Raw genomic sequence first — 21,099 nt, forward strand, 5'->3', positions numbered from 1 at the left:
TTTATATGATTATGATCTCTCTGTGATCTCTTTATTTCTTGATATAATTTATCTCAAATATTCCTTTTATAAAAACACTTTAGAACATTTTTGTACAGGTAGTTGGATTAGTTGCGTGTCAAATGGAATCTCAGTTCAGTTAAATGTAAGGATTTTATCAATGGAAGACTTTTATTTGTGGCCATAAGCCGCTTTATTAGATTTTTGCATTGCAAATGTTGCAGAACGTCTGCTGGCGTGTTTGATTCTATACCCAGATGTGTTTTCTTTTCATTGTTAGTCTAACAATATGAACATGTTGTGGCTTTTGTATCTCTTGAAAAATGAGAAAGTAATTGTTGGGAGCCAGATACTCTTTCTCGCTGAGGCAAAAGCCCTCAGCTGGCCTCATCCTTAGCTTCCCTTTTTCAACAACCAGGCTTACGTTACTGTCTTTACCTCTGTGGGCCCCTGAGTTGCAAGCCTGGCAGGCACCTTGAGCACTGGAGGACCTGCAGTATAACTTTACCTGTAGAAGGACCAAGGAAATGTTCCCTGTTGCCCATCTGCACTCATACTGGTGGTCCCTGGGAAGTTATGTCACTTTGCTTTTAGTTGTTACTCTGGACTTGAAAGTTCTAACATGTAGTGTCACTCAGCTGTTGCTGCACAATGCCCATGTCTACATCGCATGCTGGAAAAATCACGCTTTCTCGTTACTTGTGTGCTTTAGCAACTCTTTGAAAGGCATCCCTGGACTTTACTCATCTTTCCTTTTTGACGTTGATTTTCTCCTGTAGCCCAGTAGGGGGCATTTAAACGTATCCCAGTATTTTACCTGTTTGTCCTGGCCAATGGCAGTTGTGAAGACCAAACACAGCCAGTTCATTTTTGAAATGTATTTAGGCAAACAGTTACAGCAAGCATGTTCACCCAGTGTGCTCAGTGATGATGTTATTCTGCTTTTCATGAAAGAATATTTGAGCCGGAGTTGAAAGCAGGGAACTCTTAGAGGGGTAGAGAATGCATATTGAGGATGAAAACCTTCCTAGCTTTTCCTCAATTTAGGATGTGTTTTATGAGTTCTGCATAAACTATATCATAATGGCCTAGAGCACATAAAATACTTATTTGAGAAATCACTGACAAATAAAAATTTTGAATTCTGTATGTAACTATCTTCCTCGTGTTAGCGTGCGTAAGAGAAGGGATTACAGAAACAACCTGTGCCTTGACTGTGAGGAAATCTGGTACTGTTTCCTCAAATATTGATTGTTAAGAAAAATAATGCCAAAAGCACAAATAATATCTTTTTTCCCTTTACTTTTTATTTCAGATTAATGTGAGGGTCCATTCGATTAGGTTACATTGCATTTGTAAGGTAAAGTCCAAGTTGCATTTGAGTCCTTCACCCAGGACTGGGTATATATGGGCCACATACCCCTACATTGTACCCATTAGGTGGGAACCTACTGAGCTCTTCCCCACACACTTCTCGAATTTAATTGTGTTTTTCTCTTGTGTGGGCTTGTAGTTATTGATCTACTAGTTTCAACATCGCATTGAGTACCTGAGATGCTTCCTTTTCCATTCCTGAGATACTTAGGAGAATGTTCTCCAAATCCATCCAGATAAATACAAAAGATGCAAAGTCTCCCATCAATTCACGAATGGATTAATAAACTGTGGTATTTGTATACCATGGACTACTATTCAGCCATGATCTCGTTATTAGTATATATACAGTAAAGCGTGAAATAGATACAAAAATTACATGGAAAATGCATGGCAGAACATTTGAAAGATGGACCGAATATCTTCTAGCCAGTTAATAGCAGAGAATTTACTTTTGACGACTTATAAACCAATGATCACGTCCCGTATCACATTAAATTTATCTGTTTCCTAGAAAATGTGATTTGTGAATTTTTATTTTAGGTATAATTTTATATTCATTACTGTAAATTTTAGATTTAAAAAAGTTAAGTCCTTTTGCTTTCTAGGAAAATTGTCATGTCCCTGAACCCAGGAAGAAAATAATAGTATATGTTCTAAGGTGTGTGTTTTTTCCTCCTGACATCTTATTTTTATTTATTTATTTTTGAGACAGAGTCTCACTATGTTGCTCTCAGTGGAGAGCCGTGGCATCACAGCTCACAGCAACCTCAAACTCTTGGACCTACACGATTCTCTTGCCTCAGCCTCCAAACTAGCTGGGGCTACAGGTGCCCACCACAACACCTGGCTATTTTTTATTGTTGCAGTTGTCATTGTTGTTTAGCTGGCCCAGGCTGGGTTTGAACCCGCCAGCCTCAGTGTATGTGGCTGGCGCCGTAACCACTGTGCTACGGGAGCCGAGCCATCTTATTTTTTCCCATGTTATTGAACAAGGGAATTTGCTGTTAACATATGCCAATATCTAGTTTCTCTCAGTGGAGTCTACTTTTTTAATACTAGGACCCTGGGATTGTAAAAGGGCTTCATAAGTCTCTGTATAAAATATATTTAGCATATACCTAATATCCTTTAGGTGGTCTCAGAAAAAAAATTACAATTTATTGCAAAGTACATAATTTATAACTGTTTTCCTTTGCAATGCCCTGAGATAAATCAGTAAGGGGTTTCTTAAGTTATTTCTGGACACCTGCTTATTTAAAATCAGAGAAACTTGATACTTTTTACTACAATTTGTACCTAATTTTAAGTTGGTTTTTAAGGATCCTGTTGGAAAAAATTATATACTAAACTTGATTTTTATGTTTAGAGAAAGACGCCCACGTGAATTATCTTTAAGTACTTCCAATTGTCTTTATTTATTATTTAAAGTTCTACATTAACTGACCAGACTAGTGATTACAATGTTAAACCTATTTGTATGGAATAGGACTGAATAGTTGTATGTAATTTTTTTTTTTTATTAACAGGAAAAAAAGAGGCCAGTAAGAAGAGAGAAATCCACTGATGGGTTTTTCTTTCTTTGATGTTACAAAAAAGCACAGTAACTTACATTTGAATTTTATGAATGTACTAAATTTGGTAGTAATGCTAGAGATGATACTTACAATGAACATGTTTCTCTTTCCTTCCTCACATGTAATTAAAGATGACAACACGTTACACAAGGACTTTGTTTTGAAAGGGGACAGGAATTCACAAAGTATCTGTGCTTTCATATGTTGTATTTCCTCTTTTGGTTTTAGAAGTGTCTAAGCCATTCTGAGTTTTTAATGGAATATGCAATTTCTTACATAAGATTTCCCTGAATGGTTGGCATAGGAAGAAATAAATAATGGGGTCCAGACATACATTTGCAGCAGATAGTAGCAGAGTGAATTCTTTCACGTAGAGCAAGATTTCTTTTGTCTGGCAGCTGTAATGAGCTTCCGTTTGACTCTTTGTGTAGGGGATCCTGGCAATGTGGTAAGGTACAAAACAGACAAAAAACACAAACACGATGCTGAATATATTGCGACTCGACTTCTTTTTGACGGAAATGGAATTCTTCCTGGACTTAAGGTGGGATTTAAAGATTTTCCTCGTGATAGCAGTGTAGAAAATGATTAGCAAAAGAAACACAATCCAGAAAATGCTCACGCAGACGTAGTTGGATGCTTTGTGCCACTTCTGCCCCAGTGCATTCTTCAGTTCCATGCATTTTATGCGTGTAACGTCCTTAACACTCTGGTTGGTCAGGATAATGTTCGGGACAGCAAGCAGAAGCATGAGCACCCATATTGTCACTGACAGGAATTTGCTGTAATTCACAGACTGGATGAACGATGTTGAAAGGGGCTTTACGATTTTATAGTATCTGTCAAAGCTGATGAACCCAAAGAACACGATGCTGACGTACATGTTAATGTAGAAGAGCACGGCCGAAACCCTGCACACAAACACGGTCAGCTGCCAGGGGCCCAAGCCAGAGTCGGCAAGGATCTTGAAAGGAAACGTCAAGCCCATCAGAAAGTCTGCAACAACAATGTTCTTGAGATAGACGATGAAACTCTTAGAGCTGGGCACATAGAAGAACACCCATCCTGACACTCCATTGAGGAGGATGCCTGCAATGAAAACCACGAAGTACAGCCCGGGAATGATTTGCTGGGTGATCAGGGTATTCCGGGAGCAGGTCTCTTCTAGAGGTTTTGTGGTGGTTGAATTCATCATCTTGTAACTTCTGACAGCAAGGACCTGAAGAGAGATGGGATTAGTCGCTTGAGTAAAGGACACATCCGGTCTCCAGGTCATTTGCGAAGTTTTAATAAAGCCAAGGCCTGTGAATATGGGCAAACCCACTGAGTTCTTGAAACTAAGCCTTTTATCTGTATAAGTTAGGCACTTCTCTCTCCTTCCCTCTTCCTCGTCCCCTCTTCCTTGTTTTTTTTTTTTTTTGCAATTAACAGAGAAGAATGGAGCAGACAGATGGCAGTAATGAAAAACTGGAGAAGAAGGGCAGTCCGTGAACTTTTATATAATGTGCAGACCAGCATTTCTTCAGAATGATAATGGTTCCCTGTAAATATGTGTGTGTGTGTGTGTATATATATATATATATATATATATATAATTATTTTTTTTTTAAAGAGACGGAGTCTTACTTTGTTGCTCTCGGTAGAGTGCTGTGGCGTCACAGCTCACAGCAACCTCCAGCTCTGGGGCTTAGGTGATTCTCTTGCCTCAGCCTCCCGAGTAGCTGGGACTATAGGTACCCACCACAATGCCTGGCTATTTTTTTGTTGCAGTTTTGGCCAGGGCTGGGTTCGAACCCTCCACCCTTGGTTTATGGGGCCAGCACCCTATTCACTGAGCCACAGGTGCCACCCACTGAGCCACAGGCACCGTTAGAACTCTGTGTTTAATGTAGTATTCTTACCTGTGTTGAAAGTGTGATCTTTATTTTCTGAAAGATAAATTTTTGTGGGCTCATAAAAAAGAGTCTAAATGTTAACTTTTCTTAAAGCTATTGAGACAGACTTTTTTTTTTTTTTTGGAGATAGAGTCCCACTCTGCGGCCCAGGCTAGAGTGCAATGGCATCATCACAGCTCACTGAAAGCTCAAACTCCTGGGGTCAAGCCATCCTCCTGCCTGAGTCTCCTAAGTAGGATTGCAGGCATTCCCAGTACACCCAACTAATTTTTCTATGTTTTGTGGAGACAAAGTTTCATTCTTGCTCAGACTAGTCTTGAACTCCTGACCTCGAATAATGTTTCTACCTCTCCCTCCAAAAATGCTAGGATTACAGGTATGAGCCACCAATGCCCAGCCTAATTGTACTTTTCAAAAACCCTCTCTTACATGTATTTTGAACATAAGACAGTGGTTTTACAAGCACATTCAAATGTCAGCTGGAATGGATTCTGGGCACGTTTTCATATTCGAGCTTGTCTGTATTATTCCCTCTCTCATTAAAAAACTTATTTGCATTACTTTTATAAATTAGGAAACAAACACAAGTGATAAAAAGTATTATGAAAATTCTGAGAAATGCTTCCTCAAGTACATCCTGGGTCTGCACTCTCCAGGATGGTTAACCACTGGCCATATATGGCTGCTGGGTGCGAATGTCCCAGAAATAGTTTAGTAAGAGCCAAATTCCTTTCCTTTTAGAATAAGTATAGATATCACTGTATATAGAAAGTGTGGAGAAATCCCCAGTAATAAGTTAATAAGAGACACAATTCCTTTTCTTATAGAAACCCTTACGAAGTCGCTTTCTCAGTCTTGTGACTGTTCATATTTTGTGCCCTGATGCTGCAGGTCCACACTTGGGCTTTCAGATTCTTCAGGGTGCTGAGGACCTGCAGGTTCACGAGTTCCCTTGTTCTCTACTTCTCCACACCCTCACTCTCCACCAACCTTGAGGTTGATGGAAGGGCCTGATAGATCAAGGTTAACTAGAGTATATATCTCTCCAGAAAAGGAGCGTATGTTGATGGCTTGCTTGACTTCTTTTCTGAATCACTTTCTTGCTAATTTGGGAATAGAAACAATTACAAACTGTGTGCCTCCATTTCAGGATGGAAGGGGTTGAGACTTGCTCGGTGGGGGAGAGCAGGCTGTCTTTGCTGCCTGTACCACTGTCTGTTTTGGTATGACAGCGGCTCACACTAGGACACATCTCTTCACATTTTTTGTTTTTTAAAGACAGTCTCACTCTGTCATCCTGGGTATAGATAGTGCCATGGCGTCATCGTAGCTCACAGCAACCTCAGACTTGTAGGCTTAAGAGTTCCTCTTGTCTTAGCCTCCAAGTAGCTGAAACTACAGGCACCTGTCACAAAAGTCCGTCTAGTTTTTCTGTTTTTAGTAGAAATGGGTCTCCTTCTTGCTTGGGCTGGTCTCAAACTCCTAAGGTCAGGAGATCCACCTGCCTCAGCCTCCCAGAACATTTTTTCATCTTAAGAGTAATCTAAATGAGTAATGTGGTAAGGATAAATTCCAGGACACTCTTGGTAGTGATTTTTCACCTCTTTTTTTTTGAAAGTGTGGTTTTGATGGTCAGGGCATTTGGTCCTGTGGGTTCTGGCCTTCTCAGTGAGTGTCAGCCTTTTCTAGAGGCAGATCAGATCAGTAATGGATTGAGAGCTCTCTTAAGGCAACTGAGGCCAGTTGTATATTGAAACCTAAAGGCAGCAATATTTATTGGATGAAAATCAGGACAAAATCCTAAAAATGATATGTATTAGTTTGTCGTTGTAATATCTACCCGGTCTCCTCTCCTAATCTTTGCATTAAGATGATTTAATGTTCTGATAAAGAGACCTATAGAAACTTTAAAACCCTCCGCAAATGGTGGAAATAGTCACATTCTGATGTTGATTTCATATAATAACGCACAGACTAAATGGATGTTGGTGTGGCCCAACATCCTTCTCTTCCCTGCCCTGTGTGCTCACTCATTTTTTAATGTTTTACCAGTTTATGCCGTACCTTAAAGGCAAGAGATATCTCACAGGAGAAGTAATAACATATGAAAAGGACCTTTGGATGATGATTAATTGAAAAACTGAGGAAGTAAGCGTTCTGGTGAGCCAGTGTGTCAGTGTCCATCATATCTCGCTAATCAAAGAAATATGTTTTTCTTTTCTTTTTTAGAAATAGTGGGGCATCTTACTGTGTTGTCCAGGCTAGTCTCGAGCACCTGGCCTTAACCTGTCCTATCTTCCTGTCTCAACCTCTGGAGTAGCTGTGATTATAGGCAGGAGTCGCACCACCTAGCTAAATTTTATTGATTGATTGATTGAGACAGAGTCTCAAGTTGTTGCCCTGGGTGGAGTGCCGTGGCGTCACAGCTCACAGCAACCTCAAACTCTTGGGTTTAAGTGATTATCTTGCCTCAGCCTTCCTAGTATCTGGGACTGCAGGTGCCCACCACAATGCCCGGCTTTTTTTTGGTTGTCGTTGTTGCAGTTATCGTTGTTTTTTTAGCTGGCCTGCCTGGGTTGGAACCCGCCAGCCTCAGTGTATGTGACTGGTGCCCTACCCACTGAGTACGGGTGCCACCCCCAGCTACACTTTAAAACAGGTTACATTTTACTCTAAGTCTTTAGCTTCTCTTTGGTGGAAGTCTCTCTTGTTTCACAAGTCTAGATACATGAGAATGATGTGGTATGAAATGTTTTAGCTTTTATCTAGCATCACGTTGGAGTATTTGACAACATAATTAAAGAATATGGTAGAATGGGATTTATGAGGTCCAAAGACAGCTCGAGACCTGACAATTAAGATCAGAAACTCATCCTTGAAAAAGTTCCACATACTTCATTGCCGAATATCAGTATGGTCACCTTGGAGTTACTTCCCTGGGGAAGCTGTGCACCAATACTGGTGCATAGTCCACCCTTCAGAGCAATTGTGGAACTCTTTTTCTAGAATGGCCATCAGAGCTGTTGTAGTACAAGGTCTGACGATTACTTTCTTGAACTCATCCTAGAAAAACTGCTATATACCTCATTGCTAAATGTCACATGGTCACCAGATGGACAGAGTATTTAAAAGGTCACTGTAGTGATATTCAGCAATGAGGCACATAGCGCCTTTTCTAGGATGCATTCGCAAACTTAATTCTTCCGACTGTGAATTACTTTGTAATAGCACCTTAATGTAAATTGCTTTTCCTCAGTATTTTTTTTTGCACAGCTAGAAAGGATGTTGAGGCCCAAGATTCGCTCTGATCTAGATAGTGCACTCGTTGCACTGCCATCTAAGGTCTTAGGATGAAGTGTTTTTGAGGTGTTGGTATTAGATAAAACCAAATTCTGCCTACAGAATTTGATACAGAGCTCAGTCCCCAAATTCATACACTCGTCTTCTGTGTAATTACATTCTGTGACCCATTTTTTCTTTTATATGTGGACCACATACAGTCTTTCATCATCCTTATTGTGTGCCAAAATTATTTTTCTGAAGAGTTAATACCCTTTCATAACATTTTGATGAAATTAAGAAAAGTCTCTCTCTCTTTTTTTTTTTTTTTTTTGAGACAAAGTCTCAAGCTGTTGCCCTGGGTAGAGTGCCGTGGCATCATAGCTCATAGCCACCTCCAACTCGGGCTCAAGCAATCCTCTTGCCTCAGTTTTTCTATTTTTAGTAGAGATTAGGGTCTTGCTTTTGCTCAGGCTAGTCTTTTTTTTTTTTTTATTAAATCATAGCTGTGTACATTAATGCGATCATGGGGCACCATACACTGGTTTTATAAACAGTTTGACACATTTTCATCACACTGGTTAACATAGCCTTCCTGGAATTTCTTAGTTATTGTGTTAAGACAATTATATTCTACATTTACTAAGTTTCATATGTACCCTTGTAAGATGCACCACAGGTGCAGTCCCACCAATCACCCTCCCTCTGCCCATCCTCTCCCCTCCCCTCCCTCTCCCCCTTCCCCATATTCTTAGGTTATAACTGGGTTATAGCTTTCATATGAAAGCCATAAATTAGTTTCATAGTAGGGCTGAGTATATTGGGTACTTTTTCTTCCATTCTTGAGATACTTTACTAAGAAGAATATGTTCCAGCTCCATCCATGTAAACATGAAAGAGGTAAAGTCTCCATCTTTCTTTAAGGTCAGGCTAGTCTTGAACTTGTGAGCTCAAGCCATCCCCCTGCCTTGGCCTCCCAGACTACTAGGATTACAGGCATGAGCCACCACCACGCCTGAAATTAACAAAACTCTTGCTAATACTTGAGGGTTTTTTAATTACCTTTTGAACTTTTATGGTTTATATGAGGTCTCCTTTCAATGAAGTGATATTGCCCAGTGAATGCTTATCATCTTGAAGTGGCCAAAGTGTGTCTTCCCTAAGGTTCCTGTATTACAGGAGAAAAACAAAGAATTAATTTAAATGAGCACCTGACTTTTTATTGGATAAATATGTCTGCGTGTACTTTTTTTATTTAGCTTACACAATCATAAAATATTTCAACAAATGCACTTATTGTTATTTTGCTGTACTTGCTGTTTATTGTCAGTATTGATAATGATTTGATTGCAAACTCTTGTAGGAAACGTAAACTCTTGGCTTGAGAATGTTGTGCACAGAATGTTTTTGGTTGTTGGTTTGTATTTTCTCCCAATGGATATGAATCCTCAAATCAGTTCAATAGTTAAATAATTTATCATTTTTGCCAGAAAACATAGGTCTAATTAATTTTTTCATTTTTTTTTTTTGTAGAGATAGAGTCTCACTTTATTGCCCTTGGTAGAGTGCTGTGCCATCACAGCTCACAGCAACCTCCAGCTCCTGGGCCTAGGTGATTCTCTTGCCTCAGCCTCCCCAGTAGCTGGGACCACAGGCGCCCGCCACAATGCCCGGCTATTTTTTGTTACAGTTTGGCCGGGGCCGGGTTCAAATCCACCACCCTCGGTATATGGGGTCGGCGCCCTACTCACTGAGCCACAGGTGCCGCCCTTAATTTTTGTTTTTAAAAATAAAACACAAAGCAAACCAAAAACAAAAGCACCTTTGCTCTGTTGACCTTTTGGACCAAGTGATTATTTGTTGTTGGAAGCTGTCCCTTAGTGCAGGATGGTTAGTAACATTGTTTAATTCTGTCTATTAGATGTGACTAACACCCCACCACCCAAGTTGTGATGATCAAAAATGTTTTCTAGATGTGGCCAGACAAAATGGCCCTCATTTGATTACTATGGGTTAAAGACTAATGTGTGGACTTTGCAGAGATAACACTTGAAAACCATATTATCTACTAAAAGGAGTATAAATTTAGCAGAATAGTGGTTACATTTGGTACTGCCTTGCTCTTGATTTTCACCTTTGTGAATTGTTTAAACCAGTGCTTCTCAATCTTTAATGTTCACACCTGCAGATCTTTCTAAAATGAAGACTAAGTGTCTGTAGGTCTGGAGTTTGGTGTGATGCCTTGCTGGCCCAAGGACCACTATCTGAGGAGCATGGACTTTTTTTTTCAGACCCTATACAGAAGAGACATTTCTTAAATGGTGATGAAGCTGAAAACCTTGGCTGTGGCTGGGACCTTAGACAGATAGGAAAATGTTACATTCTTAGCAGCCCTGAAATTAGAATCTTTCCCTGAGTTTATTAATTTATAGATTTCATCAAAATCTTCCCATTTTTGTGAGAAGATTGGAACTTTAAATGATCTTGTGGTCTCTTGGAAATTTCAGTAGATTTTTATAGGATCTTGGGAGCAAGTGATAATGATCATGTTACATTAGCCTAGTATAGTTTGTGTTCATGAGATTCTCTTTAGAAACAAAACAAGGAGGTTAAGTTTTCCATAGAGTCGTAACTTACATGACATGAGTCAGTACTACCCATATACTTGTTGGGAATGATACATGTGTGTTTTATTGCCAGAACACTGCTTACTGCTGGGAAGGAAGTGGGACCAAGGGATTGGGTAAGGTGGTTGGGCTTTAGCTGTATCTGTTGTTTTTCATATTTTAAATTCTGAACTAAATATGTTTAATCTTACTATTAATGTAGTCACTGGTACATTGGTGTTACCAATGTTATTTTCTGCACTTGTAGTTTTGCGTGTTTAAATTTGTTCATACTTAGGAATAAAAATATACCTAGAGAATGGATTGCTTTCAAATCACCAATTTATCAGCACCTTCCTATCATGTCTGTTTTCCTTCCTGGGTTTTTTTCAGTTCTTATAAAAGAACAATTTTTATATTTCTTCCTCCCTTCTTCCAGTCCAGACATCAAAGACTTTAATTCAAGATGCCTCAGAGACCTTTCTGTATAAGGAAAATATTTTCTCAGCTGATTTTTATATTAATAGAAAATAGTACAGTTGCGTATAATCATTGCATACATTTGTGAACTTAGTAAAGTGATTTTTCTCACTGTTGGTTTTTTTCCCTGTCCTAATGGACACTCACTTGTTTTGTTCTCCCCCCACCCCCGCTTCTCTGTTCCTCTCCCTCCCCCTCTCTCACTTTATGTGATAACCTACATAGTTTCTAGGGAATTTAATGTGTGAGCTGCTTATTTGTTCTTATCGTCACATGTTATAGCATTTTATATTTTTAAAATATTTTATATTTAATGGTTTTATTTACCTCTAAGTCTATCGTCAGACACCTAGCCTTTTATATTCCATGGTAGGTTGGACATTTTACATCTTATACCCTACCTACCCCCTTCCCCCCACCAAGATTGTGACTCCTTGGGGGTGAGAAAACAGTGTCCTCTGCTTCTAGATCCTAGAAGTGCCCAGGAAGGCACATGATCAGCATGCCAGTTGATTTTATAGACGTTCCTAATTTTCTCTGTAATTGGCCATACCCCCTATTTTTCTCAGAAATCCTCCTTTTGCTTGTCTCGTGTGTTAGTTCGTTTTCTGCTGCCATAGTAGAATACCCCAGATTTCTTGGCTCATGGTTCTGGAGTCCAGGGAGTCCAAGATGGAGAGGCCATATCTGGTGGGGCCCTTCTTGCTGCGTTATAACGTGGTGGAAGAGCAAACGAGCATGGGACACGCACAGCCGCAAAGCCCTCAGGACATACCACCTCTTAGGTCCTACGTCTTCATACTGTCACAGTAGTAAGTAAATTTCACATGAGTTTTGGATGTGACTTTCATCCCCGAGCAGATCCTCGTAGTGTCTGAGCCCTGTTCTGCGCTCTCTATGGCCCCTGTTTGGCCTCATGCCCTCTGTAGGCTCAGCCAGGAGGAATCTCACTGTCTCCTCTGCCCGGAAGACTGGGACCTCTCCCCAACACACACACACACACACACACAGACTGGGACCTCTCCTCAACACACACACAAACACACACACAGAGACTGGGACCTCTCCCCAACACACACACACACACACACACACACAGACTGGGACCTCTCCTCAACACACACACACACACACACAAACACACACACAGAGACTGGGACCTCTCCCCAACACACACACACACACCCCCCTTTACACCTTTCTTCATCACCCGGAACATTTAATGTTCAACACTCATCACACTTCTCAGAAGCTGCCAGGGACCTAATTTCTAAGTCTCTTCTCAATTGTCGTCTTTCCTGCCTTCTCTCCAACGTTTATTGATCTTTTCCTTGTTGAAATCTTCTGTTCCTAAGGTACGTTCTAGCCCTTAGCTCCTGTGGATCCCTGATCCTTTTTCCTTTGCTACGACCTTTTGTTAATCGGTGACTAAAGGCACCAGAACATCGAGGGGAAGACTGAGCAGAGTGGTCCATCAGGACTCAAGAAGGGGCCGTGATGAAGCACAGTGACAGAATGAGGACCTGTCTACCTTTAGGGATGGTCGCGTCAGGGCAACCTTCTTAGAGCATATGATAGTGAAGATGGAGAAATGAGTTGACTTTTGCCAAGTGGAGAAGGGAAGGGAAGAAGTTTTGGGCAGAGAGAGCATTAGGGACAGATGTCAAGGCACATGAGGTGATAGTCAAGGAGGGGCCTGGGTGGCTTAGGCTCTGGGGTATATATGTCCTTTTTTAAAACTGGGATTTGGGGTTCTGCAAGGTGTGTGTTCCTTCATTTTCTGTGGTTATTATCCAAGTACCCTAGCACAGAGAATCTTCTTTTTATTTGCCAGTTTCTAATAGTATAAAAATGAGTGTGTTTCTGATTTTAATTCTCCTTTCTATGTCCTCTTTCACCGATGTCCATGATCAGCTATGGAATTGCAACATTCATCATGGTGATTAATGGACAGAGTGTTAACCTGTAGGCGGTGGAGACTGTGTGGTGAGAAACCCACATCTGCGTTTGGTTTGGATGCCACACAGGGTCCCCCAGCATGTGGAGGGTTCCGCATGCTGCTGCTTCTCACTTTGGCCATTTCCTTCGTGCATTAGATATGAGCCCTTGCTTGGCCCTAACTTAATCCTCCTAACTCCTGGCCTCTGCGACCCACTGACCTCATGCTAAGACCTTCTCTTAGCATGTAGGACCTGACAAACATGCATTATTGTAACTTAAAATTGAATGCCTTCTGTGGCCCCATACTTTGAGGGGCTGTGTTAATTAGTTCTCACTTTAGAAATATCTGCATTCTCATTTTATGGTATATCACAGGTACCTAAAAACTTACTCTTTCACCAAAGCATAAACTCGGCTCTGCCTCAGCTGTTTTCTGATTATCCTATTTATAGACTCTAAAACTTATGAAGATGAGAAATCTGAGTTTCAGCCTCGGTGCCTGTAGGTCAGTGGTTAGGGTGCCCGCCACAAACACTGAGGCAGGAGGGTTCGAGCCTGACCTGGGCCTGCTGAACAACAATGACAACTGCAACAACAAAAAATAGCAGGGTATTGTGGCAGGCGCCTATAGTCCCAGCTACTTGGGAGGCTGAGGCAAAAGAATCGCTTAAGTCCAAGTGTTAGAGGTTGCTGTGAGCTGTGATGCCATGGCATGCTACCGAGGGCAATAGAGTGAAACTCTGTCTCAAAAAAAAAAAAAAAGATTATATGTTAGTGAGAGAGGATAGCCGAGAAGGGTGAGGTCTAGAAGAACAGATCTTCTCAAGGAGACCATGAGGATACACATGCAGGGTCCTCTCCACGGTGACTCAGCTCTTGGGAATTTGTAAACTTAACTTCCTGAAACAGAAATTTCCAAGTTCTGTGAAATCTTGTAGTTCTTTAGGGGCTGGAATAGCATCTCCCGCTTGATTCAAATTGGCCAGTGAGAAGGGTACCTGTGAGGTGGAACCTTTGACTGTCAATAAAAAGGGAAAGACCAAGGCAGTCGGGGAGCGTGGCCATTTGGAATTCTTCTATGCTGTAAGCTCCCGGCTGGTGAATAAAGCCCTTCCTCTTATAAAACGTGGTGTTTGGGTGCTCTTTCTCTCCATTGGGCCTTGTCTTCCTGCAACATTAGTTCACTGAAAGAAGAATGTCCCCAGACTTTTCTGCATTTTTTCAAGTTGACAACTACTGGAATGGCCCTTTAATGATAGGTATATTTGATGAGATCATTTTGATACTGGGAGAAGGTTTAGCTCCCTTTTTGGAGACAGTCTGTAATGCACATTGAATAACTCATCTGTATTCTAAGGTCTAGGACTGTGCAGTGAGCTTTCCTCACTGCTCTGCTGGAACAGTGGGCAGACCAGGGAGTGAAACGGTGAAGAGCAAGTGTGTCCCATGGGGTGTGGCTGGATGTGTAGCTCAGTTTCTTAATAGCTGTGATATTGTGATAGTTACTGAGTGCCTCTGAGTAGTCACACCTACTTCACAGGTTCCTAAAAGTAGCATGACACAGTGGAAAGAGGGGGGTGGTGACAGGGAGTGACTCAGCAGAGAACGGAAAAGGAAAATGCCTCTGGGGCACTCATAAGTCTCCGTGTGGGTCTGCTAGGTCAGGCTCTGAATGGTTTTGACTGCTTTCTCATTTTTACAGGTATTTGGCTTGATGTCCTTCATTGAACTTCAGGCCTGCGAGAGGCACAGTGAGCTTTTGCAGAGGGCTTTGAGCTGTTCAGTTCCGTGGCACAGCAGTGCTTGCACAAGGGACCAAAGTGGGGAGGCTTCGCCTCTTGGACCCCTCTGTTGTAGTTACAGGAAGTGGCACTCACGATAAGGAGTCCCAAGTGTGTGCAAGAACCCACCGTGTTTCCCCTGCAGTCCACACATCATGATCTTTGATGAGAACGGCACATAGCTCTGAGGAATTCCTGCCTTCAGAGTTTTGGGAAACTGATTCCTTTCTCCGTCTAGAATTAGGTTGAGCTGCCTGGATATTTTTCCCCAGCCTGCTCTTCTCCATCATTGTTTGGGAATATGGAGCTGTATTCCCTGGAGACAGGCCAGGAAATGAGTCTCTGACCTCTTTTTGCCTCCCAGACGCGGCGTTTGCATTTCTCAGTCAGGCAAGCAGCACTCAGATCTTCAGACCGTGGGGCGTGGGCCATTAGTGGATCTCCCTTAGTGGTGGGGATGGAGAGCAGATTTCCATTTCTGAGAAAGCAGCAGCTTTTAACTACTTAGCTCAGTATCAACCACCTGCATGTTTGTTCAAGACTTCAGGTTCATGTCACCAAAGGAGGAAAAGAATATAATATTCAGGACCTTTAACTGGGTGTGGAAAAATGCAAATGCTGCTTCGGAGTGATTGCCATACGCTTTTATAGCCTCAAGTGTTGTACACTTTCTGCTTGTTTTTTTTTGGTGATTCCTACTGTAGGGATCACTCAGTTTGATTTTTATAAGTGTATTGTGACAGTAACTTATCAATTGGGCAATTCCTAAATGAATTTATATTGCAAAACAGAACATGTGATAGTGGAGCACCTACACTGATTTCAAAGTTAAGCTTAGATGTGAAAGGTGTATTTTTATGCAGCTCGAATAAGATGCTCCAGGTGTATTCGAAGTAAAGGCTTTTATTTTTTAGAAGTCCTAGGCCCACAGTTTGGATTTGTTGTTGAAAGTACATGTTTTTGAACAGGTGCGGCAGCTCACACCTGTCATTCTAGCACTCTCGGAGGCCAAGGCAGGTAGATTGCTTGAGCTCAGGAGTTGGAGACCAGCCTGAGCAAGAGAGAGACCCTGTTTGTACTAGAAATAGAAAAACTAGCTGGGCTTCATGGCAAGTGCCTGTAGTCCCAGCTACTTGGAAGGCTGAGGCAAGAGGATCACTTGAGTCCAAGAGTTTGAGGTTGCTGTGAGCTGTGATGATGCCATGGCACTCTATCCAGGGCAATGGGGGAAGGGGAGGGAAGGAAGTACATTTTTTTACACTGTTTATTTTATTTGTGATTATTTCACCTTTCCAAAGGCTTTCAATAGGAATCAGCCAAGTATACTATAAAAAGCTCGAGTTGCTGGGCAGCGCCTGTGGCTCAGTGAGCAGGGCGCCGGCCCCATATACTGAGGGTGGTGGGTTCAAACCTGGCCCCGGCCAAACTGCAACCAAAAAATAGCCGGGCGTTGTGGCGGGCGCCTGTAGTCCCAGCTACTCGGGAGGCTGAGGCAGGAGAATCGCTTAAGCCCAGGAGTTGGAGGTTGCTATGAGCCGTGTGATGCCACGGCACTCTACTGAGGGTAACAAAGTGAAACTGTCTCTACAAAAAAAAAGAAAAAAAGCTCGTGTTGCCATACTCTGGGGAAACTATTAGATGCCATTTCATTATTGTATCTGATACAATGTCTGAATGCAAAAAAAAAAATTCCTCCTTTTTATTTGTACAGTTCACTGTGGTTTTAGTTTTATGCTCATGACTTCTGTGGAATATGTGAAATAGGCTAAAGTCAGTTTTGTTTTACTTTATGCTTTTTTTTTAATGCAGCCTAGTCCACCTTCCTGCAGGGGTGTCCAACCTTTTTTCTTTTCTTCCACACTTGGGAAGTTATTTTGGGCCACACCTTAAATTCCTAAACACCAATGAAAGCTGATTAGGAAAAAAACAAAATAAACAAACAAAAAAGGTCTGGGCATATTTTTGACAATATTGGACACCACAACTAAGCAAAACAGTCTTCAAATAATCTCCATGCCCCCCATGGGCCAACGGTTGGACACCCCTGTAAAAAACATTTAATTTATTTCTGAATGCGAATCTTTCTCCATTCATAATTGCAAGGCTACTTCTCTTCAAGCTACAACCCTACTTTCAAAGTCCTTAGTAAAATCAAAGAAAAAAGAATTGCAGATTCAGTAGTAATGATGCTCCACTAGCTATAAACTTTCTCAAGCCTTTTTCATTTTTAGATAAGAAAAACTAAACCTCCCTGCCCAAAGAGAAGTAGTGATTTCCCAGTAGTAGTGAGTTCATCTTGTTTCTAGGTATCACTATCCACAAAAAAGGAATAAGCACTTCTTGGAGAAATAACTGATTTCAAATCAGGCATAGCAAAAATATAAGGTGAGTTGATACTTCTTATGATGAGAAAGCAGTGATGTGCTTGGACCAGTGCGTAAATGCAAAAAATGGACATGGGAGCTGACGTGAAGACGCTGCCAGAGTTGGAACAGTTGGGCATTAACAAGAAAGATACTAATAGATGAAAACACATTGAAAAACCAAACCAAATATAGGAGTTTATGGTGATATTAAAAAGGCAGATTATAAAAAGGGAAGATGAAAATGAGAAACCTTTTCTTTACAGATGAATGACTGCTTGTAAAGGTGGAAGGAATGGTAAAATTAGGAAGTCACCATCTTGCAGCCTCAGTGTGACAATTCATTCAGGCAACAATGTTCAAAGTTTGCCAAAAGCCATTGGGTTGTAGGAAAACAGCATTTTCTAGTTCAAAATGGATCCCCATGTCATGTAGAGTAGTGAAGAAAAAAATGGGACCACTTCTGTGGGCAGATCTGGTGCTCACTGACCGATCAGACTTACCAAATGTGGGATATCCATTTTGTGCATCCTGATAGGAAATAATTAACTGTACACACAGCAAATCTGTGCAGTTTATGTCAGAAAAGATAATCAAGGATGAACAGTTAGACGAATTTAGTATGTGGAGCATTTTATAAAATAACCTATCTAGATTCTTCTAAAAAAAGTAATGTCATGGAAAACAAACGTGATGTAATGGGAGGGGACAGTCTTAGATTAAAAGAGGCCAAAGAAAAATAATGTTATGAATGAGTCTTGATTATTGACTGGTTGAGTGGGGGCGGCTATAGAAATTGTTCTGGGACAGTTGTGTAAATATGAATTCGGGTTCTGGATTAGAGGATATAACTGAATTAATAGTAAACTTCCTAGAAATGGTAATGGTGTGGCTAAGGGGAAGAATATTCAGAGATGCATTTGAAATATTTGGGAGGAAAGGGAGTCATGGGTACCTGCAACTGATTTTCAAAATGGTTCAGTAGAAGAAAACAAAGTATATGTTTGTGTATATAAACTAGTATATTCATGTGCATTTTTGGCCGATGTATTACATTTATATGACACGTTTACACACACATGCGTATTTAGGTACGTGTGCATTAGCTTTGTGTTAAGGGTCTTGAGCTCAGGGCCTAACCCGTGTCTTACCACTGTCTCCTTTTTGCTACTTCTCTTACTTTTCCTTTTCTGTCACCTTTGGGGGCTCTTCTGCCCATCTTAAAATTGGTATTTCTTGTTCTGTTTTTGTCTACTCTTCTAAGCGAACGTTATCTTTACTTAAAATATTGTTTAAAGCCATCATCTATTAAACAGAATTTTCAGGCCAGGCGCGGTGGCTCACACCTATAATTCTAGCAGTCTGAGAGGTCAAAGCAGGAAGATCACTTGAGCTCAGGAATTGAAGACCACCCTTAGCAAGAGTGAGACCCCAGTCTCTACTAAAAAAAAAAAAAAAGAAAAAATTGGCAGGGTATTGTGGCAGGCAACTCCCAGCTATTCAGAGGCTGAGGCAGGAGGATCACACAGGAGTCGAGGTTTCTATGAGCTAGGCTGATGCCATGGCACTCTAGCCTGGGCAGCAGAGTTGAGATTCTGTTTATATATATATGTATATATATATTTTTCTTTTCATCTATCAAGTATTCTTTTGACACCCATCAACAGCCAACATGCTTGATGTTGGCAACAGAGCAGTGAACAGCGGTGACATTGCCCCTGCCCTCATATTGTCCACAATCTGGTGATTCTGGCACCAGAGGGGCTACAGCTCCTTGCCTTCCCCGCTGATCTGGGTCCCTGGCACACCTGCGTGTTGAGGGCACATGGCGGAGCAGGGCCACCCGGCTGCCAGCCATGTTCTCACGCCAGCAGTGCTAGTCACGGCTCCCCTGGAGCTGCCTCTGCACCTTGTCCTCACTCTCCTTCTCATCTCCCTCTGTAGCAATAACTGCCGTTCACGGGGACTTCTACCTTGCCCCAGACACAGGCAGTGCTAATTACTTTTTTTTTTGGTTTTTGGCCGGGGCTGGGTTTGAACCCGCCACCTCCGGCATATGGGACCGGCGCCCTACTCCTTGAGCCACAGGCGCCGCCCAGTGCTAATTACTTTTAAAAACAGTTTTTCATTTCATTGGACTATTTGACATTTTGAAAAGATTTTATGCAATATAAATTAAAGCACAACAAAAAAGAGCACAGCTCCAGCTTGAGAACAAGAGGCCTTCCAGCACCCTGCGTCTCACTCCTTTCCTCTCCAAGCTGTCCACCTTTCTCTGCCTTCAGGTAACCCTGCACTGAACTTTGTGTTTTCTGTTTCCTTTTTTTCAAAATGAGTGATTTTAATTCGTATGTACATATATCACTTTGTAAAAGTTGTTCATACTGTGTGTAGTCTTCTAGGACTTTAAAAACATCTCCTACTCAGTATCATGTTTCTAAAGTTCGTCACTTTGGAAAGGAAATTGGAAATATTGGATAAAGATGAACATTCATTCACCCTGTAGCTGAGTATTTTAACTCTCAGATATGTGCCCTGGAAGACTCTTACAGATGTATTCTCAGAAACATGTACAAGAATGCTCACGGGAGGGCTATTTGCAATAGCAAAGATGTGGAAATATCCCAGATGATTACTGACAGGAGAATGGGCAAAAGAATTATTATTTGTCCAATGACATTTTATGCAGCAGTTAAAGTGAGTGAACTAGAGCTAGGAACTGTTAAAGCCTTGCACTGTTGTGACAAAGTAGAAGTAATCCCATTTTATAGTTGAACAAACCAAAACCTAGACAGCTTAAATAAATTGTCCAGGATGTTGCAAGTAGTGTGCCGTGGAGCTGATATTTGAAGCTAGATGATTGCCAATTTATAGCAAGGTTGACTTTGTAAAAATTCATCTTGTTACTCTTTATTTTAAAGGATATAAAATTAAAGATTTTGTCCTAGAACGAGAAAAGAGAGGGAAAAAGGGAGGAAATGAGAATAAAGAAAGAGAAAAAGCAGGAAGATGACGTGGCATCCCAAGAAAGAAAAGAATGCCGCCCCTCTCCTTTTATTTTTAATAATGTCGATAATCTCCTTCAAACTCAGTAACCAAAACAGAAGCACAGACCTTGATAGTAAGTGGCTCTGTGTAACTAACGGTCTGTTTTCCCCTGCCCTGTGCCATCCTCTTGGCTCCCTTTCTTTATTCCACATAACCTGAATCCAGTTTTCTTAAGTTTCTTCACTTTCCCATTTTATATAGTGTTATAACATCTATTCTTTAAGTGTGTGCGTATGTTGTGCATAGGGGTATGTGAAATAATTTTTAAACTAGTGATTCTGTAAGTATTATACTGACATACATACATAAATAAAATCTGATTACATTCACGCGTTATCCATGTTAAGTGTTGCAGCACAGCATTCCATTGTGTGACCATATTACAGTTGATTCACTCAGTTTCTTGTACTTGGAATGTTTCCAGGTTTCTGCCCTTGAGAAACACACTGAGTTGTGTATTTTTGATGAACAGGCAACAATAATAAACAACTCTTACATCCAAAAGAGTTTCTGGGCGGCGCCTGTGGCTCAAGGAGTAGGGCGCCGGTCCCATATGCCGGAGGTGGCGTGTTCAAAACCCAGCCCCGGCCAAAAAATCACACACACACACAAAAAAAAAACCCAAACAAACAAAAAAACAAAAGAGTTTCTTATGGATGTAAACCTCAGAATTAAATTGTTAAGTCACAGACTATATGAATGTTGAACTTTAGCATATAATGCCAAACCATTTTACAAAGAGGTTAATATGGTTT

General features: G+C 41.1%; 2 protein-coding genes across 11 annotated transcripts in view; one reads left to right on the forward strand and one right to left on the reverse strand.

The window, feature by feature from the left end:
- MED12L (mediator complex subunit 12L) overlaps nt 1-21,099 on the forward strand; it is a 337,656-nt gene that overhangs the window by 121,088 nt on the left and 195,469 nt on the right. The window lies entirely within an intron of this gene.
- The window catches only part of P2RY14 (purinergic receptor P2Y14), a 52,612-nt gene continuing 32,811 nt past the window's right edge, over nt 1,299-21,099 (reverse strand). For 2 of the 4 annotated variants that reach the window (XM_053599374.1, XM_053599375.1), the window contains exons 2-3: nt 9,188-9,293; nt 1,299-4,170 (exon numbers count right to left, since the gene is read on the reverse strand). In XM_053599374.1, the coding sequence (XP_053455349.1) occupies nt 3,130-4,146 (1,017 nt within the window). In that variant the 5' untranslated portion in view covers nt 4,147-4,170; nt 9,188-9,293 and the 3' untranslated portion in view covers nt 1,299-3,129. The remainder of the gene's footprint in view (nt 4,171-9,187; nt 9,294-21,099) is intronic. The other 2 variants (XM_053599376.1, XM_053599373.1) reach the window with 1 other exon arrangement.

The sequence above is a fragment of the Nycticebus coucang genome, chromosome 8 (assembly GCF_027406575.1).
Source record: "Nycticebus coucang isolate mNycCou1 chromosome 8, mNycCou1.pri, whole genome shotgun sequence".
Lineage (NCBI taxonomy): Eukaryota > Metazoa > Chordata > Mammalia > Primates > Lorisidae > Nycticebus > Nycticebus coucang.